The 24991-nt window shown below is 51.3% G+C and overlaps 1 protein-coding gene across 4 annotated transcripts in view; it reads left to right on the forward strand.

The window, feature by feature from the left end:
- Nucleotides 1-17860, forward strand: part of TFAP4 (transcription factor AP-4) — a 33486-nt gene extending 15626 nt beyond the window's left edge. For 2 of the 4 annotated variants that reach the window (XM_044980560.1, XM_044980563.1), the window contains exons 5-7: nt 2572-2709; nt 15606-15764; nt 16800-17860. In XM_044980560.1, coding sequence (XP_044836495.1) covers nt 2572-2709; nt 15606-15764; nt 16800-16994 — 492 coding nt within the window. In that variant the 3' untranslated portion in view covers nt 16995-17860. The remainder of the gene's footprint in view (nt 1-2571; nt 2710-15605; nt 15765-16799) is intronic. The other 2 variants (XM_044980561.1, XM_044980562.1) reach the window with 2 other exon arrangements.
- Nucleotides 17861-24991: the final 7131 nt, after the last annotated feature.

Consider the following 24991-nt stretch of genomic DNA (forward strand, 5'->3'; position numbering starts at 1 on the left):
CTCAAGACAGCAGAGCACCAAACTCTGCGATTGCACCCGGTGACGGTGCAGACTGGGCTGTGAACTGCTGGGTCCAGTGAAGCACACAGCTCCATTCTCATTGAAGCCACAGGCTCTGCCCAGTGCTGGCTCCTTGGTGCACTTGGGCCTTCAGGGCTTGAAGCCTGGATGCAGAGCTCTAGGTCATGAATGAGGTGGAACCGCCACAGTCAAGATGGAGGTGCTGACACTCCTGGCTCCAGGCAGCTTTGCATCAAGGCATTCAGATTTCTTCCCCCTCCAGAACTCATCCACTGAAAGGGGAGAGGGAGTGTGGATTCTGAGTATTGGTGTATGCTTGGTGACCTACCCTGATTGCTCCCGGTCCCCTGCAAGGTTTCAGTGAGGCCTTCCTTATCTGCTTGGAAGCATCCCTCTAGCCTGGACCCAGCAGATGGAGTTGGAGCACTTGTGCTGAGGCAGTCGGCTCTCCCAGCACAGGAGATGTCAATGTCTCTGCTTTCCAAATCTAGGGCCTCCCAACTCCTCCCCCAATCCGTTCGATAATTCCAGCTGCCTGCATCAGGGCAGGCAGAGAACCAGGCTGACTGAGGCTGCTCTCTGGACTCGGATGATGCTAAATTCTCTTCCACTGTGGGAACACCAAATTCGTTCTCTTCACGTGAGGATTCTGCTCTTCCTTGGTTCCTACTGAAGCTCTTCAAGATGGGTGACTTGGAGCTGAAGCCAGCCTGGGATTCCACCAGGGCCATGACTGAGAAGTACCTGGACTAGGAACTCTCTCCAGCCAGATTGCCATGCTCATGTACATCATTTTGGCTCAGCTAGTGAAGGAGGGGTGCATTTGGCAGTTCTGTGACTACAGGGACCACATCCAAGTGGCTGGAGTAATGCGTGGTGCCGTGGCCAGGCTAGCTTGGAACTAGGTGGCCGTTTCAAGGCAAGGCTGTCCCCGTGGGCTGTCTCGGGGTGTTTCTGTTGCAGAGATCCTGTAACGCAGTGCTGCGGTCTCTTCTCTATACATACAGAGCCTCACTGCCTTGATTTGCTCTCAGTAGGGAATGCCATTACAGCCTCTGAACCTGGTCCCAAGGCCAGGGACCCCTTGTTCTTCAGCCCTCAGAGAGGTCCTTTTTTCATTGCAGGATGTCCCTTATTGCCTGTCTTTTTGTATGAAGGTTTTTTTTGTTTCTAATTTATGGTCTCTCAGGCGCAAAACATGCAAGCGGCTGAGACATTGAAGAGCCGTCTTATCCCATTGAGGTGTCTGTATTAAAGCACAGCGTGTTCTTCCCACTCCATTGGCTGTACAACTTCTCTTGGCCATTCTGTGAGCTTCTTACTCTCTGTGCACCTCCTGGGGGATGGGATCTTCAGGGAGGAGAGAGTCCCCTCTCCTCAGAGAAGCAGAGTGAAAGGGATCAAACAAACAGGGTTGTCACCTGCCCACCCAGTGCCTCTTTTCCAGGTGTTCTGCTTGCACTGTTTCTGTTGGAGCCTAGGTTCTGATCATCGTGACTTGTTATGGGAACTTCACCTTCAGCAGAACTGAACGAAATGACTGGAGCTTCTGGAAGGCTGCATTTATATCCCCTCTGGAGGGTGACCGGTAGGGGGCCTGGCTCATGCCCCAACCTGTTACCGCTGCCCCGGGGGATGAAAATCCTTTCAGAGCAGTGGGAGTCCTGTTGGTCTCATGCTAAAATCAAATAGCAACAATCCTGTTGCAATGGTCTCCTCAGAGGAGTGGAGTTTCAGGTGGATAATTCCCTGGTGGCCAAGCGGAGGGAGTTGCCCGTCTCTTCCAACACCGGTGGTAGCGATGGCTGGAACTCTCAGTAGCATGGCACATGGATCACACTGGTACGGGAGTTTGAAGACAATGAATTGGCCCTTGCGTTAGTGGAGCAGAAACTTGTCAGGAGTCCCCTGACTTGATCCCGTGCAAGACTGGCATGTAACAGTCTCAGCCTTCCAACAGGGGACATCTGTGCTGACCAAGGAGTGGAGCCCAGGCTCATGTTAGATCTGTTCTTCCAACAGATCTGCATCTGATTTGTATCTTCCCTTGTGGAACTCTGGACATTTCTCCAAGTGGTGTTCACCTAACACCCAGCCTCACTGCGTTCTCCCAGGGGCATGCTGTCAGGAAGACAGGCTCTTTCCTATCTCTTTGCTTCATTCATCCCTCTTCACCGCAGAAGCGCAGCATTAGGGAGTGTGTCAGCCATGTGCTGCCACCTCGTGTAGCTGAGGCACTGGTTGCAGGGGCCTCACCACAGAGGAACATCCTTTGGCATTTGGCGCTGGTTGCTCCCAGCAGTTGCTGAACTCTCTTGCTGCTGCCATGAGCAGCTCTGCCTCGTGGAAGCCTTGGGGGTGGGCGGTGTGAGGACCCCATGATGTGCGCTGGTGGAATCCCTGGCACTGAAATGGATTCCACCGGAGTACCAAGCCACCAGAGTGCCTTGGCGCCGTCTTGATAAGCAGGGTTGATGTATGTGTGGGGGTGGGGTTGTGCTCCTCTTCCACACCCAATGGTATGGGCTCCTCTCTCTGATTGGCTGGCAGGTGCGCTCCTTGGAGGCCCACATGTACCCTGAGAAGCTCAAGGTGATCGCCCAGCAGGTGCAGCTCCAGCAGCAGCAGGAACAGGTGAGATTGCTGCACCAGGAGAAGCTGGAACGTGAGCAGCAGATCCGAACGCAGGTGAGTGCGCTGACCCTGCCTCCCATCTCCCACCGCCCCAACCCCCTTGAGATCACATGTGGCCCAAATGCTGACCCTGTCCTTAGCTCCCCTGCAGGGAGATTTCAGATGGTTTTGCCCACAGCCTCATGTGCAGGTGTTTAAATCCAAGGGTGTTGGGGGGAGCGGCCCGACGACATGATGCGCCTCCCATCAGGAAGACCTTGGAGTCTTTCCATCCTCGGGCTGGCTGGGGCTGAGAGCGTGGTGTTGGCAATGCTCTCAGCTCCAGGGGAGGGGGAAGGGGTGCAGCGCCTATGGCCTTCTCGCACCTCCCCTGCTGGGAGGCAGTGACGTGGCAGTGGTGGCGGAGAACTGTCTTCCCAGCTCTCAGGCTGAGGGCATCATCTGAGGCTGCTGCTGTGGAAGGGCTGGCTCCTAAGTGAGAGGGCTGAGGGAGAACCACAGCTTGTAGCTTAGTCCTTTTGCTCTAATACTCCATCCGGAAGTCTCGGTCACGGTTCCATAGGTCCCCCTCTCTCTCCCTTGGGTAGCAGTGAGCTTTCTTCACCACTGGTGGTGGTGGTCCCACTGGGGAATGACCACATTGAGGAGGGCCTGGGTTATCATGTTGGATCAGATCTTGTGCCTAGATGCCACTTTAGGGGGGGAGAGCTAGAGCTAGAGAATGTGACCTTTGGCTCTGCTTGGGCCCATGTCAGGTGCGGTCTGGTTAGTGCTGGGTAGACAGCTCTGCTGGCTGGAGCGTGATGTCCCCCTAGTAGGCGCAGCATAGTTGGTAGCCAGGTGAGAATCTCCCTGAGTGCTGCTTGGAGGGGTCCATCCAGGAGTAGTGGAAGTTCGTTGTCAGTTCAGTCCTTGGCTCTTCTGCTGAGGGGTAAGCAGGGGCAGTTCTTGGGTTCTGGTTTGCAGAAGTCTGTCCACGAGGACCTGACAGCTCTCCTAGCACAGGACCGCTGTGAGCTAACTGCCATCACAACAGACCTGGTCTGTGTTTGGACTAGTGCCAAAAGCACCCGCTTCACCGCAAGCCAGCCGGTTCCCTCAGGGCTGTCAGTGCCTCTTAGCCTAGTAAGTGCTAACATTCCCCCTCCTTCTCCCCCTCCACCCCCATTCAGAGTTTCTGACACCATCCAGCATATGATGTTGTGTACCCCCCATGAACTCTCCATAGAAAAGCCGTTCCATGCCCAGGGAAAATGAAATCTCCTTAATCCTCATGGCAAAGAGCAGGCAGATGGATCGTGTGGGCTGTGAATGTCCAGTTTGGCCAGGCCAAGCTAGCGTGCTAAACATCCAGAAGTCAGGACATGCCCAAATGAAGGTTGCTGCATAATCTGACCCCTGTTCCCTCCTTGGGCATTAATGTGCAGTTGAATTTCATGGTCACGTACAAGATTCTTTCCTGTAGGTCCTCTGCCTCATTGAGTGCCCTGGCTGTGCAGAGTGTAGTGAATGAGGCAGGGTGGGATGTTACTTTTTAAATCCCCTCAAAGCAATTAGCTCCTTCCTGCAAAGCTGATGTTCCCTATATTGGCGCCTTCTACATTTTGCAGCTGGTTCCTGCTTCAGCACAGTCTGCAAAGGAGCTCGCTGCAGAAGACTGCTTGGTTGGCCATCACTCTAGCTCTCTATCGGATCCCAGCATCCCAACAACGCTTGTCAATTCCGTTTTGGTTCCTGTACCCAATTGTTAGCTCTGGCCTTGGGCCTTTCGGTCCTGTCCTCTGCAGCGCATAGTATCTGTGTTTTTGGGGGACCCTCTTAGTCTTTGATGCTTTCCACCTTATTGTTGGTGTGTTGGTGCGCCAGCACTGAGTGTAGATGCTCTGGCTAAAAACCTGGGCTGCCAGCCGGAAGGGTGCTTGGTATCGGTGCCTGCTCTACTGTTTGGTGTCAAGATGACTTTGTTCTGTGGAGCTTGCGTATGCCTCTGCTGTGCCAGTGCTTCCCTGAATGTGCTGGTGCCCTGCTGTCTCTGCAGGAAAGGCATGGGGAAGGAGCCCACTCAGGAGCTTCAGACCTTGTCAGTGCTGCAGTCCTGATGGTCACATCATTAGGGTCTGCCTTGGAGCCTAACACAACGTGCCAGGGTGCCAGGCACGTGTGCACATGTTACCCTGAGCACATAAGAATCATGGAGCAAGTCTGCAAGTCCTCCCTGAGGGACCGTAGGGGGAGACCTGTAAGTCCAACTCCAGGCTGGGATGGAGTGCTCTGGGGAGTAACCTCCCCGAACTAAAGCCTGAGTGGGATGAGACAAGTGCGGATAAAACAGTATCTCTGCCGTCCCTCATTAGCTTAGTGCAGGGCTTGCGCTTTGTGTCAGTGGGATATTACTGTCCTGCCAAAGCTTATGGAAGAGCCTCTTGCACTTGCTCCTTGTGAGCTTGTGTCTTACACAGAAGAGGGGGACTCTCTTGGTGCCAGTGACTTCAGCTTGATTCAGAGCGAATGAGCTTCAGGCCCTCGTTCCATCTGCCTTATTGCAGGCTCTTCAAGGGAGATTGCTCTCCCAGGAGATCTCTGAATTCCTCCTGAAGGAGGGGATTGTCCTGCCAGTGTGCTTCCATGCCTGTCCTGGGGAGGCCCTTCTCCGTATACTCCATCCTACGCTCACACCTGCCTGAATGTGACACCGGGCATCAAAACTTGCAACAAATGCCTGAAATGTGCTGCACCTGATCTGTGATGGGCCATAACGAATTGGATATAATGGCTTAATTCCCCAACCTGTTCTTTAAAGGACTGCTTACTGCTGTGTGACCCAAACAGGTTTTAAAGAGAACTGGGCAAACAAATTCAGTCACGTGCAACCATAACGGCTCCCTGCTTGAGCCATCAGCTTGGTTTGAACCATGGACTTTTGGATCCCAGCACAGATCTCTACCATTTGAGCTAAAGGAGTAACTTATCCTCTCTGTGGACCAGCCACCAGATGCGGGGAGTTGGCACATTTTGCCATTCTTTTACTTTTTGCTAGGTGTGATGGGGTGTTCACCCCACACTGGAAAGGAAGAGGTTAAAAGCAGCCTAGAGAGGCTGCCCAGGGAGCATCCAATCAGAGAGAGGCTGCACAAAGCAGCCAGTCAGGGCCCAGTGGGCTTAAATAAAAGAGACCTGCAGGGCAGAACCGGGTCAGTTGCTTCAGGGAGCCCAAGAAGAGAGAATGGTGCTCCTAGTGGGCTGAAGGATGGAAGCACCTTGGACAGAGCAGTTGGTAGCAGGGACAGGAGGAGCTAAGAGGTAACTCCTGGCTAGCTACTGGGACTTGCAGGCTGGAGGCCCTGCAAAGAGGATGAAGAAGGTGCAGGGGCTGTGGAGAAGTGGCCCAGGGAACTGAAGCAGCACTAGCAGAGAAGTTAAGGAGAGGCAGCAAGAGGCTGCTATCTACAGGGTCCCTGGGCCCTGCTGCCCCCCACTCACCTCTGGGGAAGCAGCTGGACTATTGACGGAGATACTCCTCCCCCGCAGAAGGGGGAAAACACAGATGGTGACACAGTCGGAGGGCCGAGACATGAAGAGGATACTGCGGTTCTAGGACTGAGGCAAGTCTGCAGGCAGAGAAGGCAGCGAGAGAGGCACCACCAGGAGAAGGCGTGCCAGCTGAGAGAGCTAATCCCTGAGATGATCGGCAGGAGGCGCCGCTCTGGTGAGTGAACTCCGTCACATTAGGCAGCAAGCAAATGCTGGAACTCAGGAATTCCTGGTCCCATTCCTGGCTCTGGGAGGGGACTTTGATTTAATAGAGCAATGGTTACAGGAAGTCAAGCCCATAGACTTGGCACTTTCATTTGGAGAGGCAAGGTGGCTGAATAGATAAGACTTGGATCTACCATATGAGACCTGCATTTAGTCCCAGTTTTGCCTGAAGGGACCGTGTGCAATCTGTTACCATATTGTAAAACGAGGGGCCGATACTTGATTGCCTCTTAAGTTAATGAGTGAGGCTCCACTCAGTAATAAGTGTTCTGATGAGCACAGAAACAGTTTGCTAAAGATGCGACAGAACTCCTGGCTCCAGCTCCATGCATTTTCTTCTTGGCTACAAAGTGCTTGGGTGGGCAGTCTCCCCTCTCCTCCTGTTTCCTTGCAGGACTATGCTGTTGTCTCAGCAGCCCTGAAGAATTGGCAGCTTGGATCATTGGAACGGGGGAAAGTCCTGCAAAATCTGGTGTACGTGGGAGCGCTGTGCTGTATGTCAAAAGGTCCCTAGGGTTTGCCGTTCGCTCTGGGAAAGTCTCCTTATTTTAAACCCCATGTGCTGGTAGTGCTGTTACTGAAAGGACTGTGACTAAGTGTCTGTCTCTCTTTCTCTCCCCCTTTCACATTGCTAGGACCTGAGTGATTTGAATTGAGAAGGCCACGCCAAGGGTTGAGGCAGTACCTTCACCCTGGCCTGTCCTAGAGATGCATTCATCACAGATGTTCTGTAACATAGCTATATCATCTGCTCTGCATGTGCTTACCGAGCTCTGCGGCTTGGTTGGGCTCAAGAAGGGAATCCCAGTTTAGTCTCTGTGCACTAGGGTTTAGTTCCCCTTCTGTGGAAGCCAAACTCTTATGTGTGTTTTGGTTTGGCCAGTTCTGCTTCTCTTCTCTCCTCCCCCCTCCCCCTCCCAGATGCTTGTTTTGGTCCTTGCTGAACTTTCGCACCAAGCGCAGCTAGTGCTCTGACCAGCCTAGAGCAGCACCTTTCCCCGATCACACTGTTGAGCAGCAGCACCAGGCCATCACCATTTCAGCTGTGCTGTGTGTTGGGCCACACCTAGAGCTTGCTCTCCAAGAGTGAGAATCCTGCACAGGAGACCTCTGAGAGAGGAAAATTCAGTTCCCTTATTACTCTGTTTTTCCAGAGCCCTCCGGCAGGATTCCCACCGATGCTTGGAAATTCCCTGTTTTAAGGGTCTCCCTTCTCTCGCGCACTCCTGGGTTTGTGAATTTCTGAGGCGCTCTCTTTTTGTGCATTGATCAACTTGTTTGCTCTTTGTGGGAGCTTCACCTTCTCATAGGAATTGTCTGGAATGGTCTGAAGGCATCATTTTACCTTGGCAACGGGTGGCACATAGCTGCCGTCAGGAAGCCTGGCTTGTACTTTAACCCACTTCCACTGCTCTTAAGATCTAAGGGAGTTCCACTAATCTCTCGCTAGGAGGCAGGAGTGAGAGCCCTGCACAGATAGTATTGGAAGTGAAAGTCCCCCGTCGTGTCGGCCCCCCCCCCCCTGGTAATTCTACTTCTCTGCTATCCTCTGTGAAAACTTAAAGGTAATTCCTAGTACGTTTCTGGGAATTCACAAATGTGCATTTTTAAAATGTAACTAATACAAACAGGGTGTCTGATAGAGGAAAATATATGTTCTAGTTCTGCAGTCAGACAAATGAAAGTTTTGATTTTTGCGTACAAATGTAAAACTAAACATAACATACGAATTTAGGAGCCAAGTTTCGCCTTATTCTCCCCCTCTGTTAAAAATAAAATCCCTGTTGAAGTGTTTCTATATTAACTTCCCCTTTCTGTATTCCCGAGAACACGCAACATTTTTAAAATTCAGCTACAACCAGCAATGCTGAGGCCTTCACCATGTTTCAAAAATAGTCCGATCTTCTTTATGTCAAAACGACTTCTTTAAAAATTGTGGCTCACTCAGTGCACCTGGCCTCATTCACTGTTCCCCATCACTCCCAGGCACTAATGAACACATTACATAGTTATACCATTGTAGACTTGGACTAACTCCTTTGGTTCAGTTACTCCGGATTTACATCGGTGTAACCATGAATAGAACAAGGCAAGGATCTGCTGGACCCCTGCATGTTCATTGTGTGCTGAGTGAGGTGGTAAGTCTTGTGGAAATCTTTGTGAACATAAAAACTATAATTTGCACATCTTCCTTTCTTTAACACTATATTATGCTAAAATACCTACATGTGCGCACCCTGCCTGAGCAACAGCCAGTAGTTAAAGAGCATGTGAATGAAATTCTTGCAAACCCTGTACTGCATAGGCCACACTCATACCTCCAACAATCCCTCCCCTCTGTCTAACAGCTGGTATGCTCATGAAATCAACCTCTCCCTTTCTTCTCTATGTAACCTTTACATCTAATTGTAAAAAAAATTAGGTTTGTAACATTCGATTCAGTCCAGACTGGCTCTTAAGATTGTAGGGTTTTGTGGGGTGTTTTTTGGACCACATCAAGATTTTGTCCTTGGCCTGAGATGAGATTGTGGTTACACTGAGCACAGGTGGTTTTGTCTTGCTTCACCAAGTTCCCTGCTTCAGAAGGGCATATGCACCTCTAACGTTTTGGGAGAGGGCTGTTTGCAGCGGCTGAGCATGTATGTTCTTCTTTTCGCCTTTCTGGGCTTCTTTAGGTTCAGATCTAGAACCTGCTCTAGTAGCATATAAAACTGGGTGACCTCCTTTAAAAAAGTAATAAGTGAGGCGGCTGTTAAGCCTCACTCAGTGCCACAGCCTGATGCAAAATTCTAGGCTGTAGGGGGTTATCCTGCTGGAAAGGTGCCCTGTAAGGAACTCAGAATGGCCCCCAGGGGCCCAGCAACGAAGTCCATCCATGGTACAGAAAAGAAGGGCTACAGCAGAGATCCAGCCATCAGATCTGGCTTTCCTGGATCCTAAGACTCCTGGCAAGGGAAAGGGTTCCTCAGGTCCTGGCTGAGTAAAGTGGTCAGCTGCCTGGGTGTGCCCATCCAATTTCACCTGGGAAGAGTTCCAGCAGCGCCTGGTCACGGTTCTGGTGTGTGCATGTGAAATCCCAGGATGTGGGATTGACCCCTATGTACTCCCCCACAGGCTCCATTGGATTGCTTCCTCCGAAGTTCTCTCCAGAGCAGTCACCTTCTGGCACCATGGGGATGAGTCCTTGTGCAGACTGGTGCTGTCATCGGAGCTGTAGGCCCCACTGCCCAGCTCTCAGCTTGGTACTATGGCAGTCTTGGCTCCAAAAGTTCTGCTGTAGTTCCACCTCAGGGGGAATCTTGTTCAGGCACAAGAATGTCCTTGGAGCCTTGGTTGTCATGTTGGACAGCCCCAGGATTTGTGAAATTTAATACACATGGGCACTGCGCACCTTTTAGCACTATGCTGCTCTTCCTTCTAAATTGGCTTCTTCTACAAGGAGTGAAGCCAGGGTCTCCTCCTAAGATGATAAAGGTTCCTATGGAGATCCTTCTACTGCAGCTGCCTCCTGAGTCCCTGGAGTAAGTGGTGGTGCTTTTAGGGAGCCACTTTCTCTTGCAGAGGAGGAAATTGCCTCTGGAGGGACAGTCCTTGGAGGCATCCTCTTGACTCCTCTTGAGATGGGACTGACTTGACTGCTTCCTCCAGCCTTTGGAGCTGTCATGGTGTTTCAGGATCACCTGGGCAGAGGGCTACTAGAGGAACAGCAAACCCCAGGAAGCCATTCAGGCCTTTGAGGTCTTGGAGCTCCAGGCCAAAAAGAGAGAACAGCCCTTGCTGGCCACGGGCGTTCCTTTGGAGGGGGACTAAAAGGGTCTGGAACCCTTACCTCCACTTCTGTCAAGTGGGAAATTCTTCATCCTTCAGGCTAGATTCTAAGGGAGGCTGGCTTTTCTTATCTTTTCCAGCATCTGACCTTGGGGCTAACTTGTGGCTGCTGCTGCAAATGGAAAGTCTAGAACAGAGGAGGAGTCATCAGTGTCCAAGTGAGTGGATGTGTTTGGAAATGAGATTTACCTTTCATCTGCCTGGTCCCTGAGAGCAGCCAGTTACGAGGCAGTTATGGTCAGATAAACTCTCTCCTTCTGGTCCAAAGCTACCCCTTGAGCAGTACGTTTCCTGAGGACAAAAAAATTCCCATTCCAGAAGCTCAGACGTTGGGTGCCGTCCCATGAGTGAATGCTGAGGTGCAACTCTTGGAGAGCCGCAGTTACTGGTTAAGTGACCTTTCTTTTCTGGAGATGTTCCAGAAGGGGTCTGGCTCCCTCAAGTCTTTCTTTGATGTATCTGGATGTCTCTCTCAGCACATGTTCCTGGCTCAGGTTTTTTGGTCACTCTACTGCAGCTCAGGTGTAAGCTATGAACTGACCTTGTGAAAGCACAGATCTCTTCAGCTTAGAGGCAGATGTGGGAAAGATGGAAGTCCATGGGTGCATCTCTGGGCTTGAGTGAGTCTGTTTTCCACAGGAAATCTTCAGTTAGATTCCATCAGGGACACTTAACAGCAGTTCTCTTCAGGATCTGGCTGCCTGCAGAGGCCAGACCATTTAAGAAACCCTTCTGATCCAATCAGAAAACAAGTCTTGCTCTTTGGCCTCAGCTCCTGGTGGCACTAGAGGAATTCAGACCAGTCATGGGACATTGAGTCCTCATGCTTTGTTTTACCCCTCCCTTTGTGGACCATTCCCAATATTTTCAGGCATGGCAAGCCATTTCTTCAGACTGCTGGTTCCTAGCACTCATGGAATGTGGGAAGCCATGCTAATAGCCAAGCCCTCTTCCCTATTCAAGGATCCCACTTACACGAAACTGCTCCAAGAGGAGATCTTGGCTGATTGAAAAGTGGGAGCCATAAAAGGAGTACAGGAACCCTAGCAGGGAAACGGCTTGAATCCCAGTATCCTTATTCGCAAAAGAAACTGAGGCCTGCACCCTATTCTAGACCTCAATGCATAGGACACATACCCAAGAGAAATCCAGTCCTGCTTGGTTTTTCTGGGGAGTGTAATTCCTGCTCTCAGCCCTCAGGACTGGTAGAGGGAGGGCCCTAAACCTTAGTGATTTTATTTCCATATCTCAAGGGAAAGTCCAGGAAGCCCCTCAGATTCACGGTGTGTAACTACCAACACGTGAGGGTGCCTTCGGGCTGGCGTCCTGAGGGCATTCAAGCACTTGGCTGTAGATGCAGCCTCTTTGTGTTGTCGAGACCTGCAGGGGTATCTGGAAGACTAACTTGTGAAGAGGCAGCATCAGTCAGTGGATATGGCCTTGGCGTGGGAGTCAGTAGACTTGGGTTCCAAACCATACTCTGCCATTTACCTGCTCCCTTGGGCAAGTTTGGGGTAATGCTACTTGCTTCTCAATGTAAGGCACTTTGAGATCTCTAAGTGAAATGTTCTACACTCACCTTTACCCCCACTATACTCTAACGGCAGCAGTGTCCATGCCCTGGGGGAAACTGTCTCTGTAGATCTGAGACAGACCAATCTACCACGGTCCCAACTTGGGCTTGACCTTCCTGGGAGTCACCCTAGATTTCAGAAAGGCTCTAGTTGCCTGTCTTTAGGATGTCATCCAGGCCGGTGAGCTAGGCACACCCAGGGTAGAAGGTCCAGTGTAAGTTCTGAGTCCTAGGCCTGGCAGCCTGCACAAACGCCCTTTCCCAGTGTCATGGCTGCAGGGGTGACAGCCTTGTGTGCCCACCAAACACTCACCACGTGGATGTGATCATTCCCCTTTGGTGTCTCGGATGCTCTCGACTCTAGTGGATGCTGCCACAGAACGTCTTGCAGGGATGTCCTGCTTGTCAGGTGATGTGGAGGATACTTCCAATCTCGTCTGAGGGCACTTCAGCCTACCATCCCCAATGACACGAGTCTTAAAGTGTGGCTTCTTATGAGCAGTCACTCACTCTGGGGCTTGTCTTGAATCTGCAGGTGAGGTCACCAGGAAGGGAACTTGTTTTGGTACATGTCAGAACAAGCATCCCAAGACCCACCTGAGAGCAGGCAGTGATCCCCGGTGTGGATTGGATCCCTTTTACGCTGGCTTAAATTTTCCTGTTTCCTCTCCTCCCCGAATACTGAGTAAGACTTGTCAGGACAGAGCCAGAGTGATTGTCACTGCCCCAGCATAGGTGTGGCAGAAGTGATTTTCCATTCTCAGAGCTTATGGTTCTGTCCAAATGCCATCCATTCAGTCCTCCCTCTTCCTCAAGTAAAGATTTCTTATCCCAGCTGGGTAGTGTATCCAGACCTTGCAGCATGTTGGATCTCTGAGGTCAGGTGGACCTGTGCTTATCTCAGGAGATCAGGGGAGTGCTGTTAGATTCCAGAAAGCCGCCTGCTCAGAAACTACCAAATGGAGCTAGGTGCTCAAGGTCAAGGCCTTGACTTTGTCTGTTTTGGACTTCCTGTCTCTGCAGTTGCCAGGGTTAGCTTTGACAACATGAAAAGCTTCCTTGGTTGCTACTCCTGCCTCCTGTATTTCTGTGAAAGACACCTCCCAGTTTTCCCTCCCCTAGTGAAACCATTAGATGTTCTTGTGAACTTTACCCTTCACTCAGGGGTCTGCTGTTCCATGGCCATGAATGTGGGGTTATCCAGATTGCCTTGGGCATCTCCCTGTCTATGCCCCTCACACTGAGGGGATTGGAGCTAAAATGCCTGCTGACCAATTCCCCTCTTCTGACATCCCCCAAAGACATGGTGGTGGTTCGGCCTCAGCCCAACTTCGGACAAACAGTGTTGGACTTTCATTAGGGCCGTTGATTTTAGTCAGTCGCTACTACCTGTCTCCCCCAAAGCCAGCCTTGTGCTGGGGTGTGTGGGAATTTGAGCACCTCGAGGGTTAAGAGTTGGTAGCTGCTGCTCAGAACTAAGCAGTGTGGAAAGCCAAATCGGTTTGATCTGTGGCCTCTGGAGAAAAATTTGAGTCAAGCTATGTCGTCCCGAAGGCAAAATGGGTAAGAGTCTGCGTCCATTCCTGTGACAGGCCATCTCCAGCTGACTTGCTTAGCGTGATGGCAGCTCAGTGGTGTTTTCTGAAACTTGTGCTGGGGCTGCTGTCAAACGCTGCAGCAAAATGGATGTTGCTTTCTGGGGCTGAGGTTTGGTCACTCTTCACCTGGCAGGGCTTCTCAGCCCCTCTTGGCAGAGGTCACTGCTGGCTGCTCTCCTGCAGTGGGAATCTGAGAGCCATTGTTGGGAAGGAAGGGATCAGCACAGCTACATGAGGACATTGTCCAGAAGTAACTCCTCTCCTTTGAGGTGGTCTCTGCAGGTCCCCTCCTCATCTCTCGTTAGCCTGGTGCTGCTGGAAACCAGCTGGGAAGCAGTGCTGGATCTGGCTAGCTTGCTGGATTTCCAGTTGCAGGACACATTCACGTGTGGCAGAATTTTTTTAATGGAAGTTCCTGGCCCTTGTGCTTCTGAAGATAAATGTCCAGACATGAACCAATGCAGATATTCCTGAGTCTGCAGCCAGCCTGAAACAGTAGCTGGAGGAAGTAATTCTCCCACCACCACTTTGTCTCATTGGATGTTAGCTCAGGCTGATGCATTGGTGTAAGCAGCACTGATTTTATTGCAGATTCTCTACCCAGTGGAATGGACAGGGGCTGGACCGTGCCGCTCTTCTTTGTGCCCACAGGGGACAGTGAGTCCCCGGTAGAGGGGCAGGCTCAGCTGGGAGGGAAGTGTGATCGTAGACCAACGGGCTTGTGTCAATACTTATGCAGGCTGGTTAGCACCTCCAATCAAGAGCCCTCCCTGTGCCCGTGGCCTTCAGACCCCAAGAGCCAGCACTGGGGGGGCGCGGAATTGTTCTGAAATCTGAACCTAATAGTTTAGTATTTAGGGGAAATTAGTGATGAGCTTCAGCGCTGCTGATTGGCTTGTCTTGGTGAGGTTCTCAAAGTGCTCTTAGCCATGCAAAGGGTTCGAATCTGTGTGATGGCTGGGCTTTGCCTCCACAATTCTGGACTCCCCAGACTAGGTGGTGGGGATAGTATGGACATCGCCCACTGTAAAGGTCTGAGCTCAGCCAAACCTACTGCGATAGCACCCTGGATTTCTAAGGCTGCCAGCTGTGCGAGCCCTGAGAAGGATGTGTGGGGTCAGATGTTCCCTCTCCCTCCGAAGCGTTCAAGGGAATGAAAGAGTTATGGACTCATTTCAGCCCTCTCCCCTGGCTGGGGGTGTAGTGATTTACCTCTTTTGTCTTTGCTCTTTTTGTCTCCAAATGCCTGGACTCAGCGCTCATCTCTAATAACAGCAGAATGAATCTCACCTAGCTCCCAAAGCCACCTCTCTGATTTGGCGCCATGTGGACTGGAATGGAAGGGGGCTCCGGGTTGGGATTGGGGTTGGACTAGATGATCTCCTGAGGTCCCTTCCAACCCTGAGATTCTATGATTCTATGAAGGGCATTGGCAGATCTGTTGCATCATTTGCCTGCTCCAGTTTATCAATCCTTCAGCCTTCCCAGCTGTATGATCCTGTAACTTTATTTTTGGAAGTGTTGGGGGTTGCCAGTAGAGTCCAGATTTGTGACCCTTTGGGCACACTGCCAGCCCAGCCTCTGCTCCTTCCCTAAGGCGCTGTGTGTGTGTGTGTGGGGGGCGGTTAGATTTGTGGGTGTGGGGGGGGGATGATGGTGTGTTTTAGTGCTCTAAGGGCCTATCCCTGACAGGTTGCAGGTGGTTGGATTGTCCCTGGAGGCATCCAGAGGGAAGTGACCCTGCTCTGGAGTATGGCAGAGTTGACAGACTGGTTGGCATTGCAATGTCCTCATCTGGTGCAGGCTGGTATAGCCACAGAGCTGGTGGGTGGCCAGCAGTGTGCCTGGTTGGAGACCCCAGCTGTGCCTTCTGGGGACTTGCCAGAGCTGTTCTCTTGGCTCAGTCCACAGAGAGCTTGTGGCTGAGCTCCTACCTGTGGGCGCAGAGGGCGAGGGGTTGGCAGCCCTGGTGAAGAGGGGAGGGGTGTGCATGGCAGGCTGTCGACTGAGTATTTCCTGGGCATGGAGCGCACTTGTTGGCTCCATTCCCTTTGTTGGGGTGCTGTGACCTGTCCCCCTTCGGGGGGAGCTCCTCCCCCTTCCTGCGCCCTGGAGCTCATGGGCACTGGATTCACCTGCACTGGAGGCGTTGCTGGGCAGCTTCCATACTCAATGGCATCTCTTTCTCTCCCCAGCTCCTGCCGTCACACGGTCCCCCAGCACCCACCCATCATCCCACTGTGATTGTACCAGCGCCGCCTCCTTCCCATCACGTCACCGTGGTAACCATGGGCCCATCCTCCGTAATCAACACAGTCTCTACATCCAGGCAAAACCTGGACACCATTGTTCAGGTATGGGAGAAAATCTGGGAGGGAGGAAGCCGGAGGAACTTGGGGGCACCTGTCAGAAGAAAGGGAGAATTTAGGACAGGGCACCTTCCAAGGCCAGGATTGTCCTTAGTGGGGAGAATTTGAGGGCCCCTGGGGAAACGTCTGGGCTTCTCTCCATAACCCCAGCACTGAGTGAACATCAGTGGTTCTTGTGGCTGAGACTCCCAGGGGCTCGGGCTTGGAGATAGGATTGCTTAGGAGAGAGCCGTCTGAAGAGCGTCAGATCTTGCTATTTCCACCCCGGATGTGTGGGCAGCACCCCACCTGTGCTAGGTCCTGGGAGAGAAGCAGCACCTCCAGTTCTCTTCTACGCTGTGTCAGGAGGTTTGCCCTGCAGTCAGAGGCATACATGAGAGCTTTAATCCAGCTGGCTCAAGCAGCATGGGCTTCAGCCAGAGTTAGCTGCTCAAGTACGGTCTGTGCTGCTACAGCAGCTTCCCTGCTTCAGTAACCGAGTGAGCTAGATCAAAGCTAGCTTGGGTACATGCGCACGAGCTGCGGTCACACCCCATGATTACAGCATAACTACGTACCTCTGAAGGGTCTGCAAACCCAGCTATGTGTCCGGTGAGCTGCCCATGTGATGCTACTGAGTGCTGGGGGGTAGCTAAGGGCTGCTGTGCACTGTTCAGGCTGGATATCCCAGCCACTCCCTAGCATGGCTCAGTTTTGCAGAGGAGGTGGGAACCAGACTGTTGGTGTGTCTGACCTGGGATGCAGCATGTCTCCATCCAAGGTACCCAAGGATGGGGCTAGATCATTGATGCTGCAACATTAGCAGAGTAGTGGCTAATGTTGTTGGGGACCCAGCCCAGAACTAGCTGGGGAGGAGAGTGATAGCAGCCTCTCTGGAGGAGACCCCTCCAGAGAACACGGGCACCAGGGGATAAACAGGCATAACTGGGTGGTGCTCTCCTCCCTGCCTCCCCCAGGGATGTAAGCCCCTGTAGCCAGGGTTCCCTCTCCACTCCTCTCACTGTTCCTTCCCCTTGGCAGGCAATTCAGCACATTGAAGGGACGCAGGAAAAGCAGCTGCAGGAGGAGGAGCAGAGGCGTGCGGTCATCGTGACGCCTGTCCGGGCGTGCCTGGAGCCCTCCAATTCTGACACCGCCTCCGACACAGAGGGGGATGACAGTGACTCCATGGATCAGAGCAAGGAAGATCCCTCAGGGGAGGGGGAGCTGCCCTGACCCCCCCAACCAGCAGCAGGGAAAGGGGTGGGACTGGGGAGGGGAATGTCAGAGAATATGCTGAAATTTTTAAAAAATACAATGCGATTTGGGTCTCTTTTATGACCTTTTTCAATACTGTAAATCGGAGCGCTAGAACCAGATACGCTGAAAGTTCATGCTGCAGTTGAAAGCAAACCGGGGGGGCGGGAGGGGGGTGCTGTGTCAGTGAACCAGCACTGGGGGAGGGAGGGAGCTGTTTTTAACTAGAGATGGGCCAAAACTGGAACCCAGGATCTGAACTCAGATGAACTGTTTGGGGGTTCGGGTAACTGGGACCTGGAACCAAATTGCTTGTGGTTTTGTAAAACTCAAACCCGACTTACAGTAATCTTGCAAAACTAGTCCCAGCTTTATCCAGCACTGGTGCAATGGATGGCGTGGCTGGTGCACGGGCGCTGGGCTGTTCATGGGCCGGCCTGAGTTCTTGTTTCTTGTTTGTTGGTAGTTTCTCTATTTTAAAAAAAGAAAAAAAAAAAAAATTTAAGGGACACCATCAACTGAAGTCCCATGGCACAGAACGCGTCTCTTGCTCTCAAGCTGACTAGTGGAGAATAGAGAGGAATGTGTTGAGGTTACTTGGCACATTGGACGATGCTCTGTGTGTGGTCGGTTTCACTACTTCTCCTGCATCACTGGGCACTTCCCCTGAAAGAACCCCCACAAATGGCAACAGGGGCGAGAAAACACTTTTTAAAAAGAAAGATGGGATTGTAAGGCCACTGGAAACGTGTGGGGGGGTTGGGGAGCAGGTGTAGTACTTGAAAGGACTCTGAACTCGCTTAAAAATTGACTGACTAAATTTCAGTTTGGTGTTGCTTTAGATTTAAAAAAAAAAATCCCAACCCTACAAACCCACATCATTTCCAGCCCCGATGGCAGGAGATGCTTAACAAGACGATATCAACTTCACGTTCTTTATTTTTCCTTTGTTTCCTCCTAAAGCACTTAATCCATTTTGTGGGGTCTGCCCAGTCAGAAGAGCTGTTCTGTTCTGTGATTGTGTCGCTTCTGTTTCTTTTTTTTGTTGTGTTTTGGTTTCCTTTCTGCTCTCCCCTGCCCCCTTCCTGTTTGGCTGTAGGTTTAGGCCAGTGTTGTGTAGAGCCTTGTGGGTATTTGGTAGGTTCCTCCCCGGCCACAACTGTTTCTCTCTGTTTTTCTTTCATTTTTTGTATTTTTTTTACGATTTTCAGGTCTTTGTGTTCATCGAGAAGCTATTATATTTTGTTAAGAAAGTGAAAAAAAAAAAAAGGCTTGTGCCTTTGTAAAGAAACAAAATAAAGTTTGTACTTTGTTTTTTAGAATCTCTGCTTAGTGTAAAATCTGTGGGCTATGCACGAGCTATGTAAGGGACATACTCTGCCTCTCAGAGCGGGCTCCAGTCCCACAGCTGGTGCCTGGAACGCCATGGCATCTTCTACACCACACGTGTCCCACCGCCGGCCCAGGGACTGCATCTGGCCACCTGGCTGCTTGTTCAACCTTTGCAGAGTTTTGGCTTCCCCTTGCCATGAGCCTCTAGCCTGAATGGCTGTGAAGAAAACCTTTTGAAATGGGAGTCAACTAAACTGACAGTATTGTTACCTGAGTCTGCAGCCAGCCTGAAACCCTGGCTCCAGAAGGTGGTGAACTCCCCCTCCACTCGTAATCTAAATGGCATGTTAATGCTAAAGCGCAGTCATTTGCTGTGCCAGTGGTAACTATTCAGTTGCCGATCACTTAAGCAGGTGAGATGAGGAGACTTAAGAATGAAATGCAGAGGGAGGAGAGCCACAGGCAGGGAATTGGGGGAGGATGAGGAATGGAGAGAACCCAAGGATAAAACTAATGCAGACTGAGTAATGCGGCGTTAAAGTACTCCCCAAGTAGGTCCAACTCCTTAGGTGCTGTAAATCCGCATCATTCTATTGACTTCAGTGGGGCTACACCAGTGTAAACCTACTGAGGATCTGGCCTGTAATACCTGATAGCTAAGCTTCGTTATCTGTGGTAGATAACAGGCTGTGATATTCTATCCCTTAATTTTGAACCAGCTCCCGCTGCCCTCAGGGGAACTCTGCTGTGGGTGGACGATACGACCTGTTGTAAATGTCCTCTCCTGCTTAGGGTTGTGAATCTAAGACCAGGTCTAAACTAGTGGGGGGGTTGACCTAAGATAATGCAACTTCAGGGCATATCTTAGGTCGACTTACCTGGCTGTGAGGACGGTGGCGAGTTGACCGCTGCCGCTCCCCCGTTGACTTCGCTTCTGCCTCGCGAGCTGGAGTTCCAAAGTCAATGGGGAGCGCGATCGGGGATTGATTTTTATCACGTCTACACTAGATGCGATAAATTGATCCCCAATAGATCGATCACTACCACCCAGATCGGTGGGTAGTGAAGACCTGCCCTGAGCCACTCCCTTGGCCTTGCCTTCACACTAAGATTTTCAAAAATAGCTGCATCAAGTGAGCGAGCTGCCTGATCCAAGAGCCCTGTGTATCTGCACCTCCCTTTCCTGCCCCTGCACTGCTGGGTGCTCAGTGCTCATGGGCATCCAGCTCCTCTGTGAGCCTAACTTCTTGAAGATCTTGGTGTCACTCAGGCTTTGTGTGCGGTTGGCAGATTGGCACAGCCATGTGATTGCTGCTCTTGTGCATGCTCCCACACTCACTCTTGCAGCTACAGCCCTGCCTTTGCCATCCTGTTACTGGAATCTTGGGGGACACCCAAATAAGCTGCATTTCTAAAGGCATTAACCCCCCACCCCTTGCAGAGATTTGTGAAACGAGTAAGGGTTACAAATCAATCAAAGAACCTCCTCTCTTTGGGTTTTGCACAGCTGCACATCACTGCTGATGCCTACTGCACACAATAGATAAGCAATAGCAAAGTCCCTAGTGAACTCTCTGGCTCTTTGCCCCCTGTGGGGGTTAGTGGAAGCCCTGCTTGGGGTATGCTCTCAGTTTTTGATGGGGAGGAGGGGGAGTAGTGGTTAGGGTGACAGAGGAAGTTTTCAGGTGATCAGCCACCACACTCACCTTGTCTTTGGAAGTTCATTCTGCCGGATGCCCTTGACTGAGAATGCTCTGACAGCCTTTCATGTACTTCAATCTGCATTACCCAAGCCTCTGTTTCCTGCGGCCGTGGCCCCTTGCTTCGTGTAGGGCCCAGCACTGGGGTGCTGTAGAAATCCAGCGACCTGGCAACAGCAACCAGATCAATGTAGTGAGCCCTGTGAATGTGGTGGGGGCTTAGTGGGAGTCTGCAAATGGCACTGAGAACAATTGTAGCAAGGCCATGGTTTCCATCCATGGGGGATGGAGATTCCTGGGCCTCAGGTAGCAAGTCCTGGCAAAGCCCAGAGACATCCCAATGGTCCCACACTAGCCCTGACAAATGGCATTCAGCTCCATTGTAGGCTACAGCTGAATCCCACTGGAGCAAGAGCTTGGCCTCTGCCCATCACTCTGAGCCAGGGCACTGCTCATCCCAGTCTGGGACCTGCTGCGAGGCAGAGATCTGTAGATGTGTCCCTGAGCCAGTGGCTATCTGTCTACAATGCCAAAGGTTTGCAATGTGGTGCACTCAGGCCCAGCCCTTGACTTGCACTGGACACAGGCTGCTTGGCTGCCTGCCTCAACTTGCCTAGGGGCAGCACACAAACCTACCCCATTCAGGCATGTTGCACAGCGTGAGGTGGTTGAAGGTGAGCAGTCCCTGGTCATTGGGTTTGTCCAGGGCTTGGCACTTCAGAAGCCTCCCAGCAAGAGGCACCTACGTCATGGGATATTAATGGGCCCTGTCCAAGCTACCAAAAGTCCTTTATCAACTGCTCTGGTTCTCTTACATGGGAGGCTATTTTCTAGCGAGCTGGGACTCTCCCAATGAGTGAACTTCAGGCCTTAGCTCCTGATGGTCACTTTCTACCAGACTTGCAAAGATCAGCGGATGTGGAACACAAGCCAGAATAGGGAAAGAACAGGTTCAAGAATATTTAGATGGTAGATGTATTCAAGTCACTGCAGCATGAGGAAATCCACCCTAGGAACTAGCTGGAGCACTCTCAGAACCATTGGCTATTATCTTTGAGAAATCCTGGATGCCCCAGAGGACTGGAGAAGGGCAAACATAGCTCCTGTCTTTAAAAAGGAGAACAAAGAACCTGGGGAATTAGAGACCAGTCAGCCTGACTGTGATATCTGGAAAGATACTGGAACAAATTATTAAACAATCAATTTGTAAGTACCTAGAGGATCAGAAGGTGATAAGTAATAACTAACACAATTTGTCAAGAACAAATCATGCCAAACCAGCCTAATTTCCTTCTTGACAGGGTTACTGGCCTAGTGGAGGGGGAGAAAGCTGAAGCTGTGATATACCTTGATTATTTGGAGTAAGCTTTCTGGCACAGTCCCATAGGCTGTTCTCATAAGCAAACTAGGGGCATATGCTTTAGATCGGGGTGGGCAAACTTTTTGGCCCGAGGGCCAAAAGTGGGATGGCATGGGTTCATCATCATGTTCAGTTTCCTCAGGGAATGTTTGCAGCCACTGCCTCCTCCCTCCATTCGTGTTGCCTTGTAGAGTATGAGGCTACATTAACAACAATGTGGTAACCTTTGAGGGCTCAGCCGAGTGCTAGTTCATTATTTAGCAGTAAGGCATTCCCTGGGAAATATCCCACCCTCTTCTACCCTCTGACTCCACCACCTCAACCAAGCTTCACAATCATCATTGCTGTGTACAGTATTAAACTGTTTGTTTAAAACTTTGTGTGTGTATGTATAGATATAGATATGTACCCGGTATATAAAATGCCTTTTGTCTGGTAAATTTTTTTTCCCCGGAACCTAACCCCCTCCATTTACATTAATTCTTATGGGGAAATTGGATTCGCTTAACATCGTTTTGCTTAAAGTAGCATTTTTCAGGAACATAACTACAGTGTTAAACAAGGAGTTACTGTAGTTCCCCTTTATGAAATTAAATGCTATTGTGTTGGGCTTCTTCGGTATTTTCCCTCCCACAAGGATGTTAAATTTAATTAATTATAGTTGCTATTACCCAAGTGGTTCAGCTATATTTACCTCTTGGGCCAGATCCTGTCCTCCATTTAGCACTAAATCAAGAAGTGCCTTTTCCCTTGTGGATTCTAGGACTAGCTGCTCCAAGAAGCATTCATTAACGGTGTCTAGAAACTTTATCTCAGCATCCTGTCCTCAGGTGACATGTACCCAGTCAGTATAGGGACAGTTGAAATCCCCCATTATTATTGAGTTTTCTATTTGTATAGCCTCCTTAATCTCCTGGAGTATTTCACAATTGCCATCACCATCCTGGTCAGGCGGTCAGTAGTGTATTCCTACCACTATACACTTATTATTCAAGAATGGAATTTCTATCCATAGCGATTCTATGGTATAGATTGATACATTTAAGATTCTTACTATATTTGACTCTATGCTTTCTTCCACATATAGTGCCACTCCCCCACCAGCATGACCTACTCTGCCATTCCTATATCTTTTGTACCCTAGTATTATTATGGCCTATTCATTATCATCGTTCCACCAAGTTTCCGTGATGCCTGTTATATCCATATCCTTATTTAATACCAGGCACTCAAGTCCACCCATCTTAGTATTTAGACTTCTAGTATTTGTATATGAGCATTTATAAAATGTCACTTTTTAGTTGTCTGCCATTATGTGATGTCATTGAATGGGACTCCTTTTCAATTGACTGCTTCTCTTCAGGAGTTGTTGGACCCTTCTATTTGTGCCCTAGAGATCCCATGCTACATCTGATTGAGTTAATTGGTGCAGCAAGGTCAGCTGTGCAGTCAGTGTGCAGGGAGGTGATTTGGGTTTAAGGTGTTGATGGCTGTGGCCACTAGAGGGTGATCTGGCTCTACTAGGTCATCTGAGCTCTGGGCCTGTAGCTGGGCCCTTATTCTAACTAGGGCATTCTGGATACTTGAAGGCAAATAAACTAGTCCAGACTGGTTGGAGTGAATTCATCCATTAAGTGGGGAGCTGGGAAAACTGCCATGTCTGCTTCAAAGAGGTGATGGATGGGCCAGAAAGGAGTTCCGTTTGCTGTGTTCTTGATGTCCAGTCCTGGGCTGAATAGCCAGTCCAGTCTGCGGCCACCTGTGTGTGTGTTTGAAGGCAGAATTTCATGGTTTCCATGCTGGACTAGTTTGTTGAAGTCTCCTGCATGGTCATTAGGGCCTCCAAGGCTCAAGAATCAGAGGCACCTCAGTGTCAGAGCACCTCAATTTATTCTTTTCTGAAGCCTGCAGAACTTTGGAGAGACTGGGACACTTGGCTGAGCCTGATGTTCTGTGGTCTCTAGAGCCACACCTCATATGGGTGGTCTCAAGGATGTGGCTGCAGGATTGGGGTCTTTTCTGTTCCCAGGACAGAAGGGAGCACGAATGATTCTAACTCTGCTTCCCCTCTTTTGTTTCGCTTGCTCTTGCCTCCTTCATGGTAAACGTGGCCCTGAGCAGCCAGCAAAGTCAGCCCGGTCCATACTGCGTTGGCTGGGCCGTCTAGCCAGATCTCGGTGACACAGCGAGGGGAGTCACTTTGTCTGACATCAGATCACCAGGAATGGGGTTTTACTGATGACAGACCTTGCGTTTATGAGCAAGGGCCACAGCTGCTCGCTGAGGGTGCGCGTTGTTCCAATCTGCTGCCCGGCGCAGCACTGGCAGGCGAATGGGGCTGGCCAGACGTGCCTGCTCTCGGGCTCTCCTGGTCGTGCTCAGATAGGAATTCAGACTGCAAGTCTTGGTGTCTCCTTGCCTGCCTGGCCTTGCTCCCTCCAAACTGCAGCAGGAGCTCCAGCTGGTCTTTCCCGGAGGGCTCCCAGGGACGGGGCGAAAGCCGTAATCCTGCTGCTCCCGGCCTGCTGAGTGCTCACAGTGGTTGAAGGATTCCTACTCCTCCTTCCCCTCTGCAGCACTCCCACCCCCAGGCCTGCTCCCCCTAGGATACAGTATCCTTGTCCTGGCAACAGGGAGGCCCCCAGTCACCAACTCTCCCCCTGCTTTTGTGACTGATAGGACTGGAGCCAGTCACTCATAAGATGCTCCATCCCCTTATAGAGCATTTGAACCCTTGATTGGCTGTCTGCCCCATTTGCCCACCTCTTTAGGAAGAACAGCCAATCAGAGCGGCTGCAGGTGGAGCTTTCTCGTCCTCCTCATAGCAACCCAAAGCTGTTCTCACACGAGGGGATAGGACAGGGGAGGAGCTAATAGTGTTGCCAACACTCCCGGATTGGCTGGGAGTCTCCCAGAATCGGCATCGATCGCCCAGTGGCTATTGAAAGCATTCCTGGAGATTTTAATCGGACACCAAAAGTCCAGTTGGCGGCACAGTGGGGCTAAAGCAGGCTCCCTGCACGTCCTGGCTCCGCGTGGCTCCTGGAAGTGCCAGCATGTCTGGCTCCTAGGCACAGGGGTGGCCACGGGGTCTCTGCATGCTGCCTCCGCCCTGAGCTCCAACTCCGCAGCACCCATTGACTGGGAACTGCGACCAATGGGAGCTGTGGTGGGCAGTGCCTGCGGGCTTGGGCAATGCGCAGACCCGCCTGGCCACCCCTGAGACTAGGAGCCGGACATGCTGGTTGCTTCTGGGAGCCTCCCGAGGTAAGCGCTGCCCTGCCAGAGCCTGCATCCCACCCCAACCCCTACCCTCCACCCCCCTGCCCCAGCCCTGAGCCCCCTCCCACACTCCAAACTCCTTGGCCCCAGCCCAGATCCCCCTCCTGCACCCCAAGCCCCATATCTTTGGCCCCCACCCCAGAGCCCACACTCTCAGCCAAAGCCCTCACCGCCCTGCACCCCATCACCCTGCCCCAGCCCTGAGCCCCCTCTCAGGCCCGGACTCCCTCCCAGAGCCCTCACCTCCTCCCTGAGAGGGCGGGGGGCAAAATTAATTGGTGGGCAGGGGTGTTCAGACAGCG

The sequence above is a fragment of the Mauremys mutica genome, chromosome 11 (assembly GCF_020497125.1).
Source record: "Mauremys mutica isolate MM-2020 ecotype Southern chromosome 11, ASM2049712v1, whole genome shotgun sequence".
NCBI lineage: Eukaryota > Metazoa > Chordata > Testudines > Geoemydidae > Mauremys > Mauremys mutica.